The 20,202-nt window shown below is 38.4% G+C and overlaps 1 protein-coding gene across 3 annotated transcripts in view; it reads right to left on the reverse strand.

The window, feature by feature from the left end:
• wwox (WW domain containing oxidoreductase) overlaps window positions 1-20,202 on the reverse strand; it is an 808,566-nt gene that overhangs the window by 536,849 nt on the left and 251,515 nt on the right. For all 3 annotated transcript variants that reach the window (XM_052027946.1, XM_052027947.1, XM_052027945.1), the window contains exon 7: window positions 15,361-15,546. In XM_052027946.1, coding sequence (XP_051883906.1) covers window positions 15,361-15,546 — 186 coding nt within the window. The remainder of the gene's footprint in view (window positions 1-15,360; window positions 15,547-20,202) is intronic.

Below are 20,202 nucleotides of genomic sequence, written 5' to 3' on the forward strand. Positions count from 1 at the left end.
TTACATCTTTTTAAAATATAGTTCAATTCCCTTTTATGTCTGCATCTAACTCTCATACATTTTTGCCTCTTAGTTTTTTTAGACCTTGGCTGTGCAGTATTCAGCTTGTATGATGAACTTTACATTTGTCCCAAGTCTTGTTTTCTCAGTTTCATTTTAACCTCCAAGAGCTTTGTCCTTGATCATTAAAGCTATACATGTTAGTATATCAACCTCTCATTGTACTCTCTTTTGACAGTCAGCCCCATGACTTTAATAGAACTGGACATCAGGAGGTGAGAACAATGGACAGGCTATGCTCTCAGACCCATTTAATGCTCACAGCCAAAGATAAATTTCTATTCTTACACTGATTAAACCAATGCAGAGCTGTAGCTCTGAATGCCCTTATCTTCCCTCTCATGGGAATGTGTCTACTCTGTATCTAAACCGCTTTGAAGGGTTCTTTTCATCAACTGTTTTGCCCCATCAATTACTATATGACAATTCTGTTGTTCCAGTTTGTTCATTGGTTAAAATTGGTAATTTAGATCTTAACTTTAGAAACTTTATTTATTTCTGCACCTGTTCTCTCAGAACTGGTTTCACTCAAGGTCCAGCTGAAGAAAGAATTACTGAATAATATAAAGCACAGAATTTGCATATATCAAAAAGAATTCCAAAAAATGTTAACTGCATTGACCCATCTAGTTCAGAATGTGTAGTGTTGGGAAAAGGTTCCTCAAATAAGAGAACAAAATGGCAACTCATTATTTTAGATTTTGCTTGTTCTTGTCATTTTAAGTCAATAATTTGACAAGCCTCAATTTCCCACGAATGTCAGACAAATTAAAGGATAGAAGCAAAAAGTTAACAAAAACTACACAGCTGAAATAATTGCAGGAAGTTAATGAGCTTTGACTTCGGTTAAGTTCTTTCTAATAATCTTTTTAATAAACCCATGTTCTCAACGTGTCTGCATGGGTTTCCTCTGGGTGCTCCGGTTTCCTCCCACATTCCAAAGATGTACGGGTTAGGAAGTTGTGGGCACGCTACATTGGCGCCAGAAGTCTGGCGACACTTGCAGGCTGCCCCCAGAACACTCTACGCAAAAAAGATGCATTTCACTGTGTGTTTCTATGTACATGTGACTAATAAAGATACCTTACCTTACCTTGTACCGAAATGTCCCAAGGTGTGAAGAGTGAAAGTGTCCTGGAAACTAACTCTATCAAGCACTCATTACTTTTGCTGCTTTGTAAGCATGTAGTCCTGTGCTGTGGTTTTACCACAATGGCATCTCATTTGTGCATTCCCAGTCCTGATCTTATCATGTTCTTCTGATATGTCTCAGATGTCTGCAATATATTAGTTTACTATAGACCAGGCCATTCATCTTCTCCATTTGTGATTAGAATTGGGCAGAGTGTAAAAGGAATATTTGGCTATCCAACTTGGCTGTCCAGGTCATAATTACCCCACAATGATGCTTCGAGTTACAAAACTTACGTCCACAACATTATGTCAACAAAAATCCTTCTGTCAAAATAATAAACAGATACCATCCTAAAACTTCATGTTGGGATTAGTCATATGTACACTTTCGACCACAAAAACTAATACATTTACTGGTTAATATGTATCTGGTGAATTTGCTAATGCGTTACTTTTCTTTAAAGTGCCCCAATGACCTGTTACTCCTTTCCTGTCAGTTCTCTCCTCTCATTTTGTACAGAAATTGAATCCCTGCAGTATCTTGCCTCTTCAACCTTTCTGTCCTGGCTGCTCCAACTCTTCATAGTTATGTCATCAGGTTTTTAACCACTCATATGTTAATAACATTTGGCCTGCCATGTCCATGACAGCCAAAAATGGACTTTTGTTTCATCTCACTTCCCATCTCTCCGTCCTCTGACCTACAGATTATGGCTCATCCAGATACTTTTCAAATATGCAAAGATTTCTTGCTCCACAAACTTTCAGGCCTTCACCATTGTTGGTTGAAATAATTATTCCTCAGCTCGTCTCTATGTCCCTTGGTTACTGACTACCGTTTCTTGATACCCTATGGGGTAAACCACATTGGCCGATGACAGGCTTCTGTGATCATTCCCCCAATAAGTATGCCTCTTCTATTTACCATGTCTCAGCTTTTATAATTTTAGACAACTGAATTATATCTCCTTCAGTGTCCTTTGTTCCAAAGCAAACAATCCTAACCGATGCAGTTTCTCCTCGTAACAATAACTCTCCAGCCTTAACAAATCCCCAATAATCTGCTCTGCACCCTCTCTGATGCCCTCAGCATCCTAACTAGTTTTATAAAGCATGGCCAATACAAGTAAGTAGCCTTTCTGTCTTCTTTATCCCATTAGCTACCCATTAGCTGACTTAAGGGATTTGATCCCAATCTTCCTCTGCACTTTTGAGTATTCCACCATTAAGCATGCATTTCTTTGCCTTGCTCTCTCCAAATGCATTACCGCACATATATCCAAATGGAACTCCATTTCTCATTTTTGTTCCCACCCAACCAGTCAATTGATATTTTCCTGAAACCAACTTTTCTTCCTCACCATTGACCACTTGCCATTTTTGGCATCATTCGTAAACTTAATTGTGGCCTCTACATTTAAATCCAAATCATTCATGTATCACAAAAAGCTAGGACCCTGGTACGAAGCCCTATGGAACCCCACTGGTTACAGTACTCCAGTCACTGAAATTCCTATAAACCATTTGATTTCTGCCACTGAATCAATTTTTAATCCAGTATTTGGATGCCATGGGCAATCAAATGTTAATAATAGAGATAATTAAAAATCTGAAAATAGAAACCTAAAACTCTGTTAATGAAGTTGATCAGAAGGCTATCAGATAGCTGTGAGATCTCAACCGGCTTCACAATCTTCCTGCAAAAAAGACATCCTCTTCTGCTCTGACCTTTCCACGGTTGCAGTTTCAAACCATCATGGTTGGCTTCTCACTACCTGCCACTGAGTAAATTTTACTCTATTCTAACTGCAATTGTGGTAAAGTTAGAATACAACTGACAGGCAAGAGTGCAGCAATAACGAAAGGTCACATCTGATTTTTGTCTGAGCTCACAGTCTCCATATGCATAAACTATCCCATAATGTTGATTGAGCACCCTGTATCTGGGTAATGGTCATCTCAGAGGAGACCAATTAAATTAATCAGAATTACTTCGGTTTATTTAACAAAAGTGGGAAGATATCAACAATGCAAGCAAATAGAATTTCCTGGAAAAATGAAAATTTTTAAAAAATGTAGATGCTGGAATTCTGAAACATAAAACAGAAAATGCGAGAAACCATCATTAGGTCAGGTGGCATCTACGAAATGCGAACCAGGCCAGTAACCCTTTGTCAAAGCTATTGACTCTGAATGAAATGTTAACACTTTCTCTTTCTGTCTTTTGGATAGATGCTGTCTGACCTGTCGAGTGTTTATAGTATTTTCTGTTTTTAAAAAGAATTTCCTTTCTTTCTGGCAAGCTCCAAAAGTTTTAAAACTTTTATTTAAAATGCCCAGTATCATATTGAGTACTGGAATCCATTAAAGTTGAAAATAGAGTTCAATGAATAAAAAGTTAATTTGATACTTTGTTTCATTGCTCTAATTTTGCAAGGAGGCTTTCACTAAAAAAGAAAATAAACAAATCACCCTACACTCTTGGGAACTGTAAAATCATGAATCTCATTCATCCTTGATTACCAAAGCAATCTTCTCCATTTCGATGTAGCTAATCTTTTCCCATGTTGTTAAATTACTGGAGAGATCACTAAAATCACAGTAAGTGCTACAGTATGTATTGTGTGATTTTCTAAAATAAATTGTCATAGAAATTTTATACAGAGTACAAAACTCTACATAGAGCCAAAATACTCATTTCAATTTCATGCAAGAAAGAAACATGTATATTGTAATGTTGTGTTACATTAAGGACATAATATGCTGGTTTTGAGTTGGACATGCCTTTGGAACTAATTGCTTGTGATATTCTTCAGACAGAGTGATTGTCACATGACCTTTCCAAATTATATCTCTGTGGTACAAATCACAGCACCAGGGTAGTGTTAGGGCAGAGAACCAGTGGAGTGGTTCTTCATTTTGGCAGTTATATGAGGACTACAAGAATAGATAACAAGTTGAACTGAATTATGAAATCTAGGATTAATGATTCAAACTTAATGCACCTCCTTTTAAAAGTTTACAATTGTATAATCCGACAAACCAAAAGAGCTGTCTTCATAAATAAAGTTCTGTTGGGATAGATGGCAAAATGGAAATTGTACCATTTGGTCAATTCCCAGGATGAAAAGAATGCCTTATGAGAAAAAGTAGTGCAGCTTGGGGCAACACTCATTAGAGTTAAGAAGAATGAGAGGTAACCTTATTGAAACATATGACATTCTGTGAAGTCTTAAGACGATAAATATCAATAAGAAGTTTTGCCACCTGGGGAAATCTAGAACTGGAGGACAGAATTTTAGATTTAAAGATATCTTTATTAGTCACACATACATCGAAACACACAGTGAAATACATTTTTTGTGTAGTGATTTGGGGGGGCAGCCCGCAAGTGTCGCCGCACTTCCGGTGCCAACATAGAATGCCCATAACTTCCTAACCTGTACATCTTCGGAATGTGGGAAGAAACCGGAGCACCCGGAGGAAACCCATGCAAACATGGGGAGAACATACAAACCCCTTACAGACAGTGGCTGGATTTGAGATGGGGTCACCCATTTATGATGGAGCTGAAGAGGTATTTATTCTCTTGGAGGACCTTGAATCTTTGGAGTTCTCTGCCCAGCGAGCTGTGGGGGCTCAACCACTGATTATAGTCAAAGCTGAGCATGAAGGTTTTATTTCTGGACTCTAAGTGGATCAAGCATTATGGGGAGCAGGCAGGAAAGTGGACACGAGGCACAGATTAGACCAGTCAAGGCATTTGCAGAGCAGGTTCAAAGGGCCATATGGACAATTCCTCCTCCTATTAGTTATTCCCTACAAACAGTAACCAGTACAAAAGATTTAACATCAGAAAAGTAAGAAAAATGTCAACATTAGCCATGAAAAGATAATTTCTATGTTACTGCCAATAAACGAGAAATTACTTCTTAAAAGTCCTGAAGGACCCAGTATTTTTAAATTGCCTCTAATGTTCCAAAGTATCCCAAGGAACTTCACAAGAATATTATGAATCAAATTGGAGACTAAATTACACAAGGAAATATTAAGCCAGGTGGCCAAAAGTTTGGTAAAAGAGGCAGACTTTAAGAATATCTCAAAGGGACAGAGAGAGGTAAAGGATTAGGGAGGGAATTTCAAAACATAGTTCCCTGGTAGTTAGTCTAAGACTAACTGCTTCATAAAAGATAAAGCATTTAAAACATGATGCTCAGGACTCAGAATTGGAATGGCTCAAGTCTCCCAGAAGTTCATAGGGCTGGAGGAGGTTGCATTGACAGAGAAGGACAAGACTCCGGAGGGATTTCAAAAAAAGAAAATTTTAAAATCCAGCATATGTGTGACGAGTGAGCAGCACTTGTGAGTTTGAGTACCAGCAACAGAGTTTTCAATGACACTAAGTTTACAGAAGCTATTCAAACATATAGTCAAGTTTAGAAGAAAAAAAGGTATGGGTGAAGCTTTCAGCAGCAAATAAGCTAACAGAAGTGCAGAAACAGTTGATCTGTTGGAGGTGGAATGAGGCAGTCTTAGTAATGGTACAGATGAGTCTTGGGATCTAATATGTCAGCATGATGCAGTCTGATACAACCTCACACAGCTACTAGAGAGTGATAGATTCGGAGGCAAGACTGGAGAGCTTCCAGAATGGAACAAAGGTAAAAACTACAAGGTTGAAATATCACCAGATCCTCTTTGGACTTAGAGAAGACTCAGAGGTAGTCAGAATCCATTGTTTTAAAGTTAATTAAAACACAATAACATGGAGATACAAACTTGTTAATGGAGTGTTTTTTCTGTGCTATTCATGATGGTCTTTTATTGAAAATAGAAGTTATATGGTTGAATGTAACCAAGCAATCCTGAAAGATCATAAAGAATAGAACAATTATGTATTATTAAAAATCCAGAAATATTTAGTTTTCCAGTAAAAAATTGTTTACCACAAACTTCTGGTGCATATTTCATCTAAGGATTTGCAAATTAGAACTTGAAATTCATCGATCATTGACTTCTTGACACAATGTTACCAGACACAACTACACGTGGCTTTCTACCTTTTCAATATTGACTCCTCTCTTTTTTCTTAATGTAATATTTCAGTTGAAAATAGAGTTTCTGAGCTGATCTACAAAAGATGTTTGTATTGCAATACTTGAACTTCTCATCCTTGATTTTCATCAAAGCAGTATTTAATTGCATTTTTTCTCATGCTACAGTAACCTCAAGTGGTTCTTTGCAAGCTGTACTGATTGTCAAACAACAAATCAATAAAGGTCATGCCATTCTGATTTAATCAATCTTTATTCCGTACAAAACCAAAATCAATCCTTCACCTTTGAACCAACTGGCCTGAGCATTGGAAGAAAACTGTAATTGCGGTCACACTGATGCAGAGAGGCCCACTGCAGTTATGCACTGAAGCTAACTTGTCCTGGTTGCACCATGGAAAAGTATTTCAGATATAAAACTATATAATTCCAATCTTGTAACTCAGTCATATATATAAATATATATTTACACAAAAGATTTTATTTTTTTAAAGATAAGACCGTAAGACCATAAAATATAGGAGGAGAATTAGGCCATTTGGCCCATCAAGTCTGTTCCGCCATTCAATCTTGGCTGATTTTGTTTTTCTTTTCTCAACCTCATTCTCCTGCCTTCTCTCTGTAACCCTTAACCCCTTTACCAATCATGAACCTATCAATCTCTGCCTTAAATGCACCCAATGACTTGGCTTCCACAGCCCTCAGTGGCAATAAATTCCACAGATTCGCCACCCTCTGCGTGAAGAAATTCCTCCTCATCTCAATTTGAAAGGGATGTCCCTTTATTCTGAGGGTGTGCCCTTGGATCCTAGATTCTCCTACTAATGGAAACATCCTCTCCGCATCCACTCTATGCAGGCCTTTCATATTCAGTAGGTTTCAATGAGATCCCCCCTCATCCTTCTGAACTCCATCGAGTACAACCCCAGAGCTATCAAACGCTCCTCACAATTAAGCCTTTTATGCCCAGGATCACTCTTGTGAACCTCCTCTGGACCCTTTCCAGGGCCAGCACATCTTTCCTTAGATACGGGACCCATCAAGAGAGCTGGTCAGTTTGAGATGCCAGATTTATAACACACTCGCCATTTCAAAAAATTCGTCAAAAAGCAAAACACTGACGAATTTCACACAACCTCCCCTGAAGAGCTACAACAGTGTATAGGTTCAGGGAAAAAGAATGTTTACAAATTTGATAGATTCTTTCTCTTCCTCCCCAAACTAAAGCAGATGGAACAGCACAGCTGAGAATATGATAAGCTGCTGCCGTGACCACCCAGGCACATAATTTTGTTAGGATATGCATATACTATCAGGGGTGGAATCTGAACAGAAACATACGTGCAGACAAACGGGCAAAAAATTTCCATTTTGTGTATTGTTTTTTGCAGAAAATAGTTATGAATGAGGGACACCCAAATCTGCAAAACAAAATCATTTTACTAATTTAAATCATGACCACTTAAAAGGAAAAGTAACTGGCCCAGAATCTGTGATGAGAGTAGCAGTGATGTTATCAGCACTATTATAAAAGAGGAAATCTAACAGCAACTTCTACATCCACACTTGTGCAAATGAATGCATAGATACATGCACTATTGTCAGAAATATGCTCCATCGCCTGGTGCACTGTTGCAGTCTTACTGGATTCTGCACTGAAATGTTTACAAGGGCACGAACTTAATGCATTTGCCCACAGGAATTACCTTTAAAAATTGCTTACAAGGCTGGGATTGGTGCATATAGGGTTAAATAAATTTTTAATGACCCAATGAAAATAACTACTGATCAACCTGTCTGAACTCCACAAATTTATTTTACAAGTGTGGAAATTGCATCCCGAAGAAAATTAACTACTTTTGTCTCTTTCCGCTCCCTACTACAATGCTATCTTTATTTCTAAAATTTTCTTTTAGTTTCTAATCATCATTTAAATAAAAGTTATATTTATTTCATTATGCCTTGTTTGAACTCCATGAGCTTTCAGCAATTCTTTTTCAAACTGACAATTTCAAGAGCCATGCTGTTGGTTGATCTAGCAAGGTCACTGAGGTGAGGGTCATGCTGGAAAAGATGCCACCTTCAAGGAAACTTCAACTGAAGAGCATAAAGTCCATGACTACTTTGAATGAGATGAATCACAAGTGCTATCCTTCACCACTAAGATCAAAATCCAGATCATTCTCTACTGGAACTTACAGAATCTATCATGACAAGCAAAATAGCCACTAAACGGAAGTGTACATGGCAGAAATATTTTAAATCATAATGGGACAGGTATTCAGCCCATCAACGCCATGCACGCTAATTAGAGCACTCCCATCAGTGATACTCCCCCACTCTTTCTCTTTATCCCTATATTATTCTCTCTCAAGTACCTACCCAACTTATTTTGAAGGTACTGATCGATTCTATTTCCACCACCATGAGTAAAAAGTTATTTTAAAGAACAGAAATTCATGAAATCTTGTGGAACTAAAATTTTCTATTTTTTCCACACAGATACAGATTCAGGATAACTGCAAGAGATTGTTCTCTGTTCTACTGACGCTCAGATAAAGTAAATTAGTTCCATAAAAGTACTCTCTTTAACATGAATATTAGTTTATAGAGAAAAAGTAGGTTGCATGCCAGGGAACAAGTGAGAAAACAATAGCTGAGTGAAGAAAAAGGCCCAGTAAAAAGCTTCCTAAAGGAGGACAATGGAAAAACAAAGACCACAGAATTCAACAGAGAAAGGAAGGTGGCGATTTGGCCCATTGGATCCATGGAAGCTCTATGCAAGAACCATCCAGTTAGTCCCAGTCCCCTGACCTCTCCACAAAGCAGTGCATTGTTTATTCAAGTACTTATCCCTTCCCTTTTAAATGCTACAACTGAATCTGACTCCACTGTTACACAGATCCTATTTTCTTCTGCATTTTCTTATACAAGCTGCATTTTCTTCAAGTCACCTTTTCTTCTCCCAATAAACATCATTCTATCTCCTCTGGTTCTTGACTCTTGGCTAAATAGGTACAGTTTCCCCTCTTTCAACTCTGTTCAAACCCTTCAAGATTTTAAGTGCCTTTACTAGGTCCCCTCTCAACCTCTTCTGTTCCTGGAAGAACAAGCCCAACTTCTCCATTCCACCTATGTAACCATCTTAGCCTGGAAATCAGTCCAGTAAATCTCTGATGCACAGTCTCTTCGGCCTTCACATCTTTCATAAAGTGGGGGACTCATCTCATTCAGGATGCTTCATCTACAGGATACACCAAGTTAGTTATTATTTTTAATTCTGTTACTGCTTTTGATGATTAATTTAATAGTTTTGATGTTTTGTAATTGTTTATAATGTATTTGATTTTGTATATTTAAAAAAAGATTTACATTCTTTTTAGGTATTTACATCAATTTTGCTAATTTTTTAAATATTTCTAAATATTAAATGTGTTTAACAAATGTTAAACTGATTCACACATTTGACACGAGGTAATGCTCAGACTGCAGCTTTGCCTTCTATCACATGCTGCTCAGAATATTCTTCAGAAAGTTGCAACATCCTCACTGACCCTTAGGAGTCTCCTGCCCATCACCCTCAAAGAGGCGGGGGAGCATTCGGGATGCTATTGAGAAACTTGTGTCCATGAATTGGGAACACATAGAAGGCTTGCTTAGGCAACGGGAGGATGCCACCACCAAACAAACTGCTCACCCACCCACCCTATCCAACACCTTCTGCCCCATCTGAGGAAGAGTATGAGATTTCCACCTTGGCCTCATTAATCACCTTGGAACCCACAAAACTGGAGCAGAAGAAAGTCATCCTTGATCCCGATGGATTGTCAAATGAAAAGACAAGGCCCACCTCCCAGGTCAGTGAAATCAGAACTCTGCATCTGGAACAGATGTGGGCAGGGCCTTTGGGCAATGGGCCATTTTCAGGAAGATCCAATGCAACAACTAATCTTATCTGAACACAAAAATATTCATCATAATGCTAAGGCTTTCTAAGGTACTCCCTTAGAGCATAAAATGAAGTGCGGATCCTCCGGCGACTAGCAATATCTTCAAACTGATCATGGCCAGTATGCAATTTAGCACCAAAAGCAATTGAAAAGTAAATTGCCGGACAACTAATTCTAGACTTCTCCAATGTAGGTCAGAGTAGCAACTGTGACCGGCTGTAATTTTTCTCATATTGAAATGTTTGAATCCAATTAGAATTGCCTAAAATTCTTAAATGTCATTTTATTTTAAACAGAATTCCCAGTAAAATGAAAGGTGATACTGAAAAGATCTTCACCGGAAAGCTTCAAGGTTGTTGATGTCCTTTGAGACATGGTTTCATTTCTGTAATAGTTCGAACCAAATGAATACCAGGAAAAGAAAGGGGGTGCTTGAGAATCAGAACAACTTGGACAACATATTGAGCCAGTGCTTCTGTGGGAATTAAGCATGTGTGCCATGGAAGTCCCAGAGCACTGGCTTAAGTTAATTGTGGCAATTTCTGTGAAACTGTCTTCACTGCCAACTCCCCTGTGCCAGGTGATTTAAAAGCCCCCAGAGATGAGGGCAGTAGCGGGGCCAAAACGAGTGGGTTGAATCGATCAAGTTATCAATCCCAGCAGGTGCAGCCCCATTACTGCTGAGGCCATCAGTCCAAGCAGTTGAGAGGATGGAAGATGGAAGAGGAATGGTGGAGAAAGGCAGAGTGGGGGAAATAAATTAATTCTTCATAAGTGGAATCTTGAGTAGGAAACAATCAAAGATACATTAGTCCTCACACAATCCAGTGCTGCACATGTGCTGTCTCAAATTTGGCCATCAGACTTCTATTCACACAGCTTCCTCAGAAGTTGTTGACCAGAACAAAAATTGCTTTGATGTCGAAAAACATTGCTACTCTTCCACTGACACAGATGGCTACCAGCTACTTGACCGAAAACCACAGTGTTCTGAAATTTATCTGCATCTTCAGCAGAGGCTACAATTGCACAATAAACATTAAAATTTCCTCTTGCGCAAATGCGCTCAAAGACTGGGTGTTCTGTAGCTGGCAAATAACTGGCAAGAGACAAACATATGGACAGTTGGGGCCCCATTGAGTTATCAATGGAAAATCTGGGCCATTGTTAACTTGTAGCATGTCACAGATAAACTCAGTAGAGAAGGCAAATTAAAGCTTCAATGTAAACTTGCAAGGTTTCAGAAAACGGCAGAATGAGAGACTGAACTAACACACTATACCTCATTTAGCACTCAGGGTACGTTCTCAGGAATGAAAGTGTAAATGGAATCACTGCTAAGAAGGTCATTGTAGCATTATGAGTCGAGGTGTATCAGTGACAGTGCTGCTGTGCTTGGAATGCAACAAGGACTACTGCGCCAGGAAGCTGCTATGAATTCATGGCTCGATGTGGAGAGGCTGCCCATGAGGGCCAGGGTTAGGCAGGTGGGGGGCAAGCAATGTGGCCACTCAGTACTGCACAAGTCACTCCAACCCAGAGATTCTTCGACGGTAACAAACTCAGAATGGTGGTCATTAGCCTTTGAACTCGTACATCCAACCAGAGAGACAGACACTGGTTCCCTCACATCCAGCAAGAGGCAATGAGAGAGAAAACCATGGGACCCGTGCAATTTTTCAATACACAAAGAAGGTGCTGCCAGTCAGCAGAGACCTTTACAGGCCAGGGTGTATCACTGAGGTCCCCATCTCAGGACTCGGTGGCTGCATCGCTGGGTGTAACCTGCCCAACACCAGCCCTCGCACACAGAGCTGTGGGCAATTCATTGTTACAAGGCAGAAGTTCACCCCAGCTCCCAGCAGTATGCAGCCTGCAGCCTGAACAATGTCTATTTTAAACTGCAGGAGGGTATGTACCTTTGAGTGTTTGCATTGGAGGACTGAGATTGCTAGAATGAATCTTCTCAGTAACACTAAAAGGGGTATTTGTGTGTTGTTCAAAATAGTGGATGGACTTGAATAGGTGTAGAGTGGTGCGGTACAGCATTCAAATACTTGGCTACTTTGACAGACTCAGTTTTGTCTGATTCATATTTTGTTGACCTCATGCCCCTCCCTCCTCCTCCCCCTCCACCTCCTAGGTCCAGATGTGCTGCTGCAACCATTTGTTTTCGATAGAAAAGAAATTTTCTACTGAACAATTGGAAAAGATCATGTGCAATGTACCAATATCATAACATCAACACGGATGATTTCCTTTTCCAGCAATATGCTGAAAGTAAATAACTGATACAGAGCAAGTTGTAAATTAAAGCACTCAAACTGACCTAATTTCTAAACAGATAAGCAGTTTCTTCCTTCCAACTTAGATCTTTAATGTCTGCTGTTTTTCAGCAAACCATGGAAATGACATAGGATGCAATTTTCATTTTCACACCATTGGTTTCAGTAGGATGAAAATTAGAAAGGTTCAATGACAGGCAATTGAGCCCCTACTACATTACCACTTAGTGGTGAGACTGGAAATGACTCCCATAGAGTATTACATTCATAGGTATTACACTCAACACAAACCTTATTACAGTATGAAATAAATAGCATCTAATTACATACTGGTCATTATTTTATGAAATTGGAGCTTGATAAATAATACTTCAGTAACACAGAGTATATTCTGCATGAGATGCAACTGTAGTCTAAACAGTGCACATATCAGCAACTGGGCTATAAATTACAAGCCTTTAAAGAATAACTTCAGTTTTTCAGAAAAGCAGGCTTCATTGCAGGAATAAAAACATAGAATCATGGACATGACCATATATATCTGTTGGTTCAAGGTAATTTTATTGACCAAAAATAAATTCAGCAATTTAAAGCTAACATTTAAATAAGACAACCTAAGGAACGTACATTTATTATTTTAACTATTTAATACAATTCAAATTATGCCACTTCCAATTAAGGAGTGTAGACTGCAGATGAATTTACATCCAACATTGTGCACTGTTTCCCAATTTTCCTAATCCTTCATATTCACAATGAGAGTGAAGAGCAAAAGTATATAAAAACTTCAATTAAGTTCAAAGTTAAAGTGCTACCCCGGACCAGTTTAGTACAATATAAAGATTAGAAACTCTCAAACGTCTCTCCTTAACTAGTTCCACCTACATCAATGCCTTGAAGATATTCTGTCAACAGCATAAGACTTTAAGGTAAGGGTGGATTTATTGGATTTCCTCCCCGCTTTCTATCCCCATGAGGATACCTTCACCGCAATAAGGCACAAACTTAGTGGTTGAATGAAACTAAAGAGGTCATCATGGTGGTACATAGAAGCTCATAAGAAACAACTGATCTAGCCAACCAGGAGCAAGATCAATAAGCACACAGAACTGGAGAGAATGCACTGGAAGAATGGATGGCAATTATAATGTCTATCTAGAGATGTGGGTACAGCGCACAGTCAAGTGTGCTGTGACCCAGGGATGCTGGGATTGATGGGAAGAAGCAGTAGGTCACCTATTAACAGGATGCCTAATGTAGCTTCTTAGTTGTGACTGGGGAAGGATCATAAGGTTTAAAACTCTGTGAGTACTGGTACACAGTAACCAATCATTATATCTGAACCATGAGCTGGAGAGTGCCTTGGGATTAACAAGGCTGAAGGAGAATGTGTTTTCCTGGCTAAAGATGCTGCTGGCCTATTCTCAGAGATATACTGCACAGCAGGGTTTAACAAACAACTTTAAGAATGGAAATTTTAAGGTAGAGGCTAAACCCTTTGACATCTAAAAATACTATGCTCACTGATGTTACCAATAAGAATTTGAACAGTTTTTATAATGCAATTTAGTGGCAAGATCACAAGTGCTTTTTTCGGAAAAATAGCAAATATTTAGTCGTAGTAAAAAAAATTGTTTCTGTTCTTTGCAAATTCTTGATTACCATTTTTATCGCAACAATGTCAACAAAACAGACCACAAAGTTAGGAAGTCCAACATGAACAGATGACAGTTGATCACGTCAGCAGACTCAGTCACTAACCAAACCAGCTCTACCAATGTTACTCCTGGTGTTTATTTTGCTTATAAAATCCAAAATTTATTTGGAAGCACACGAGTGGATCAAGACGGTAAATAATGTTTTTACAATCAGAACTTTGGAAGCAGGGACTTTTCATGTGATTTTGCCCTTCATACCACACATGTAGATATAATATAGAGCATTAATCTCCAGTTTTCATTAGACCATTTTATTTTTGATGAAAAATATTAATTTATAAAGTACCCCCTTTGTGATAACTGTTTCATATTCAGGTCCACACAGCTAGAAATTGGAACCATTTGCACCATACTATACAGTCTGACTTCAATAAAAATCAAATGTATTTGAAACAAAATCAGACTCTTCATATGATTTCCATGGATCATGATTTTCATTCTTGATCTCTGTGTATCTGACACACCACAGGGGACGTGCACAATTGCATGCATCGTATACTGCCTTATGCTTCCATAATTCTTCTTTCCCACATTCATGGCCCTTGGAATCTGTGGGTAAATCAGTCATGCAGAAGCAGACATGGGAGTGAGCCCTACCCTAGTCCTGTACAATAGCTCGACTCATCCAAAACCACTACCCAAGCTATCCTACTGATCTGCTCCAGACCATCCACTAACCCTCACTCCTCACCATAACTACAGGCAAAACAAAATCCCAACCACCAACCTCACCCACAACAACAAATCCCACCCCCAGCGATCCTCATCAGCTGATCCTTGTTCTCCCTTGGCTTTGTAGCTGGTGAATTTAATGAGAAGTACAATTGGTTCCATCCTGGGAGTGACGTCCATTGTGATAAAAGCTAAGAAATTGTGCACATATATTCCAAATGTTAAGACATCACTGGATATACATAACGATGCAATATCAAAACTGCATCAGAGCAACTTGAAAACTAGCAACCACAACCCCAATCGGCAATGCAAGTATAAGTTGACCCTCTGCAACAGAAATAAAATAGGAAGCACCTTGATTTGCTAATTGTGGAACTCTCAAAACATTTCAAAATCACTTAGAAATGAAGTAAAGTTGAACATTAAATAGTGGAGAGAGAAAAGCAGCATGGATGCTGAAAAATCTGAATTAGTAGCCACTAACCTGTGTGACTCAGATGATACAATAATAACCCTCGCAGGTATTGAACGGCGCAGAACGTCTTGAAGCAGCTGCACCAGGTAGAAATGCCCCAAGTGATTGACTTGAAAAGTGGTTTCAAGGCCATCTACTGTCAATTGCCATGGAGAGCCAAACACAGCGGCATTGCAGATCAATACATGAAGGGGTCTATGGAAAAAACACAACAAAAATCTCTCAAACCTTTAGAAGAGGGCATGAAAGAACTTCTTTTTGAAACAACTTGGGCTTGAAAGATTGTGGATGGAAGCAGAGATGACGTAAGTACTTATAAAAATATGGAAACAGAGCAAGAACATGGGATTGGGACCAACGTTCATGTAGAGGATACATCCTAGCACAGCCCATTTCACTGGAGAAACTCCACACCAATTTTGTGCTACTGTCAGTGCCAGAAATGTTCTGAAATTCACAGCATTCATTCTCAAAAGTGTAAAGTTCATAAGATACAAATATTTTTTATAAATGCTTCTTAAAAAATGCCACAAACATTGTATCTTTTTTGATAACCAAACATGTAAACTGTATATAATTTTATTTCAACCTGTACATCTCAGCAGGCCATAATTGAGGTTATCAATCAAAATGTCACTGTAGTGCATAGGGAGAACAGTAGGAAAAAAGCATAACTAACATTTTGTTAAACTGTGTACCATACATTTTAGATGATTTCTCTTTCTTCCAAGACTGCAGTAGTCACATTTTACTAACAAAAGTTAAGCATTACTCCAAACAATCCCTTCAACATTTAAGTGATAAGTTTGATGAACTGAACCCCTTTGACAGTTTAATGGTAGCTCAGTGTTTTGACTTCTTCGAGAACATCTTCAAGAAGGGAGCATCCATCACTAAGGACCCTCACCATCCGGGACATGCCCTCTTCTTGTAACTACCATTGGGGAGGAGGTACAGGAGTCTGAAGACCCACACTCAATGATTTAGGAACAGCTTCTTCCCCTCCGCCATCAGATTTCTGAATGGTCCATGAACACTACTCTGTTATTCCTTTTTTTTTTGCAACTATTTATTTATTTTGTATGGTAATTTTATGTCTTTGCACTGTACTGCTGCTGCAAAAGAACAAATTTCATGATAATAAACCTGATTCTGAATTTCATACACTGTAACAATTGGCTGTGATCAAAGATGCAACTATTCCTATAATCTAAAATACTGAAGCATTTACACTTATGGCATTTTAAAGAGATTTAAAATGTTGCAGCTATCAGCGGTGTTGAATTTCTCCTGCAGAGGGCATTGGCATTCATCCCAGGTACACAGAGAAGTGGGTCTGTGGCATTTGGTAGGCTCTGTGGTTCATTTAAAGTTCAAACATAGTAGAGGATGCAATCAGCGAGAACAACAACCAAAGTGTACAATCCTTCAGCAGTTTGCATATCAACATTGTGTCATGCCTGAAATTGAGAGTAAACAGCTGAGATATGAGAGAGGGAGGGGGGGGGGGGGGTAGAGAGAGGGAGAGAGGGGAACAGAGAGAGGGGGGGGAGAGAGAGAGAGAGAGGGGAGAGAGAGATGGAAGGAAAGAACCAGCAACTCACAACATAGTTCTCATCATTATGAACACGACTGTTATTCATTACTCAGGGAACAAATTTATTCCAGAATATCTCTTTTCAAATCCCCAATTGTGGCATAAATTTACCTGTCCTCACCACTTTTATCAACCTCAGACTAAACTAAACCAAGCAAAACATTGCAAAGTATTTTATCTGAATTTATTCACTTATGAAGATAAAATTATTGCTTTAATGTAATGTGTGACAAAGTAGCTACAAGAAATAGCAAAATGTGGATCTCTGAAAAATCCTAACAACCCAAGGGTCCTTTAAAAATTTATGAACATTTCATAAGAACAGTACTATATTTTCCATAATGGTAATTTTACAACTAGAACAAAATGAAGCATTTAATTTGCGGACATAAATGGAGGACTTCAATTTCAGATTTTTATTGTTATTAATATTATGCTGAACAAGTCATATTCTGTGAAGTCTCATTGCCGGTCCAACTGCAACTAAGAAAAATAAACAGATCTTCACGATGTCCTCTGCAGTGATTTAAAGAAATCAACAAAAATAAAGCTCTATTCATTTCGACCAGAGTTACATAACATGGATCTACTTAATGTCTTCCTCAATTCATAATCTACTTGCAAAATTATAAAAGGTTAAAATGTTACACCACTCCATTCTTCCTAGATCCCAGCCAGAACCTCTTTATGCCAGATTTGTTTTTCTATGTTTGCGGATGCATGAAGCTCATCCTGGAATTCTCAGCAGGACTTGATGGAAATTCCTCCAGACACAAATGCTTCAATCATTTCTCCTTTACTCATTTTCCCCCACCTGTTACACAACATTTGATGTAATCACCACAGAGCCTATTTTACACAAGCAGCAATTTTAGGAATCAAATGGCAAAACCCATGCATGCAAAGAGGGAATTTTCACATTCAATCCTTCAGGGGAGTTGTATATGGAAAAATCTATGAGCATAAAGTGTAAGATCCATCCAAGGATTGTCTTGCTGCAAGACAGGAAAACAGATAATGTTTAAAACAGCTGTGATATTTCTTATACAATTAATTCCTAAATTCTCAATATTATTTCTAAATTCGTTATTAAAGTAAGGGCAAGCAAAACAGGATAAATTGGATTCAGATTGACTGAATAAGAATCAGACAGGGTAAAGGAACATCCTCTGAAAACGTATAACCAAGTCCCCAGTAACCTCATCTTTTCACATATAAATTAAGATATCTTCATTAGTCACATGTACATCAAAACACACAGTAAAATGCATCTTTTGCATATGGTGTTCTGGGGGCAGCCCGCAAGTGTCACCACGCCTCCGGCGCCAACAGAGCATGCCCACAATTTCCTAACCCGCACGTCTTTAGAATGTGGGAGGAATCCGGAGCACCTGGAGGAAACCCACACAGACACGGGGAGAACGTACAAACTCTTTACAGACAGCGGCCAGTATTGAACCCGGGTCGCTGGCGCTGTGATAGCATTGCGCTAACTGCTACAATACCATGCCTGCCCTTATTATTTACTTATTTAAATTAATTATTTAGATGCAAGATTAATTACTTAATTAATAAGCAAGATTAATAATTATTTAGATGCAAAAAATAGACCACCGGCCTGTAAATTAAGTTTTTCAACTAACACTGTTAGGAAACACAGCAGTGTATGAAGATCATAACAGGAAGGGAGAAAAGGACGCAAATGGTCTGTGAACATAACTATGGAGTTCAGTGTGGGAGAACGTAAGATCATACGTGGGACTGAGGTAGTAATCGATACAAACCATCAGTAAATGGTGCAAAGATAATCAAAAAGCCTAATGATTTTTGCTCAAAGGTATTAGAATTCCAAAGTGAGGATGTGCTATTTGAGTTGTGCATAGCCTTTGAGTTATAGGTATCAGTCCTCAGAAAAGACATAATACCTCAGGAGAGGTCAAATGGAAATTCACCAGATGATACCAGAGTATAAAGAGTTTAAATTTATGCCAGGTCATGTAAACTTGACTTTGTATTCCCTCAAGATTAAACGGTTGATCTAATTTAGGAGCTTAAATGGTAATAGATTTCAATAGGGAGGATGTTGAGAAAGAGATGGATATAGAGCAACTATTTCTTTTTGTGGGAGGATCTCAAAGCTAAGTCAGAGCAAAAGCAAGAAATATTTCTTTGCACATTAAGGCTAGTGGAAGTCTGGAAGTTGCTCCCTCAAAGGGTTACAGATGCTGGGAGAATTGTAATTTTTAAGACTGAGATTAATAGATTTTTCTTAAGGAAGAATATCAAGGGATATGAAACAAAGAGGAGTAAATGGAGTTAAGGTGTAGATCAACCATGATCTAATTGAATGGCAGAGGAGGCTCAAGGGGCTGATATTCCTTATAGTTAAAAATTGTCAAGATGAAAGTTATGGTCTGAAAGAAAATACTTAAAAAAAAACTCCAAACTTTCATTTCATTCAAAGATAAACAAACCAAATGTCTTTTGTGTTGGTTTGTTTCCAAAAAATATATATATAAATTGTTGGGGCTGATCAATGGGAGAAATGTCTTGGAGGAGTTATTGAGCCCAGGATTCAGAAAGAGATGAATTAATATCCGCAGAGACAGTCATTAACCCAAAGTGCTTGAGGGATTGGGTGATTTCAACTATGTGTTAATTCATCTCCCTCAAACTGTCAGGCTCAGTTACTCCTCCTTGACAGTTCTTTCAACTTAGTCATCGGCAGTCAACGTTTGAAAAAAAATGCTCAAGATGTTGACAAGGGAAATATAAAAGCAAAATTTGAAAGTTAAATCAAATTTATTTTGTAACTTGTATCTATCCTTCAGGAAAACTGTGAAACAAAAAACTTGCAATAAAAACAACTACTTTCTCATCTTTTTGCTGAATACACCAAAAAAGTGTTAAGAATTTCACATGCACTGATGCTTAAGATTCACCTTATCTTAAAAAAGATGTCAATTTAGCATGTTGCCCATTAAATACCATGGATTGTATATGCAGGACAATTTAACACTTATGTTACAATCTTCGTAATCCTGAGTCAGGCCTTCAATAACTTCCAAATGGTGGACACATTTTGGTTAATACCAGTTCTTCCATTTAGTGACTGATTTAATGACAAAATAAAAAGATTTTTTACTCTGACCATAAGCAGTCATTGATCACACAATGCTTCAGAAGAGAATATTTGAAGATTAGTCCACAGAGGGGACTCTGAATACTATAAGTGGCAGAAGACAGGGCAGACT

Source organism: Pristis pectinata, chromosome 13 (assembly GCF_009764475.1).
Source record: "Pristis pectinata isolate sPriPec2 chromosome 13, sPriPec2.1.pri, whole genome shotgun sequence".
Taxonomy (NCBI): domain Eukaryota; kingdom Metazoa; phylum Chordata; class Chondrichthyes; order Rhinopristiformes; family Pristidae; genus Pristis; species Pristis pectinata.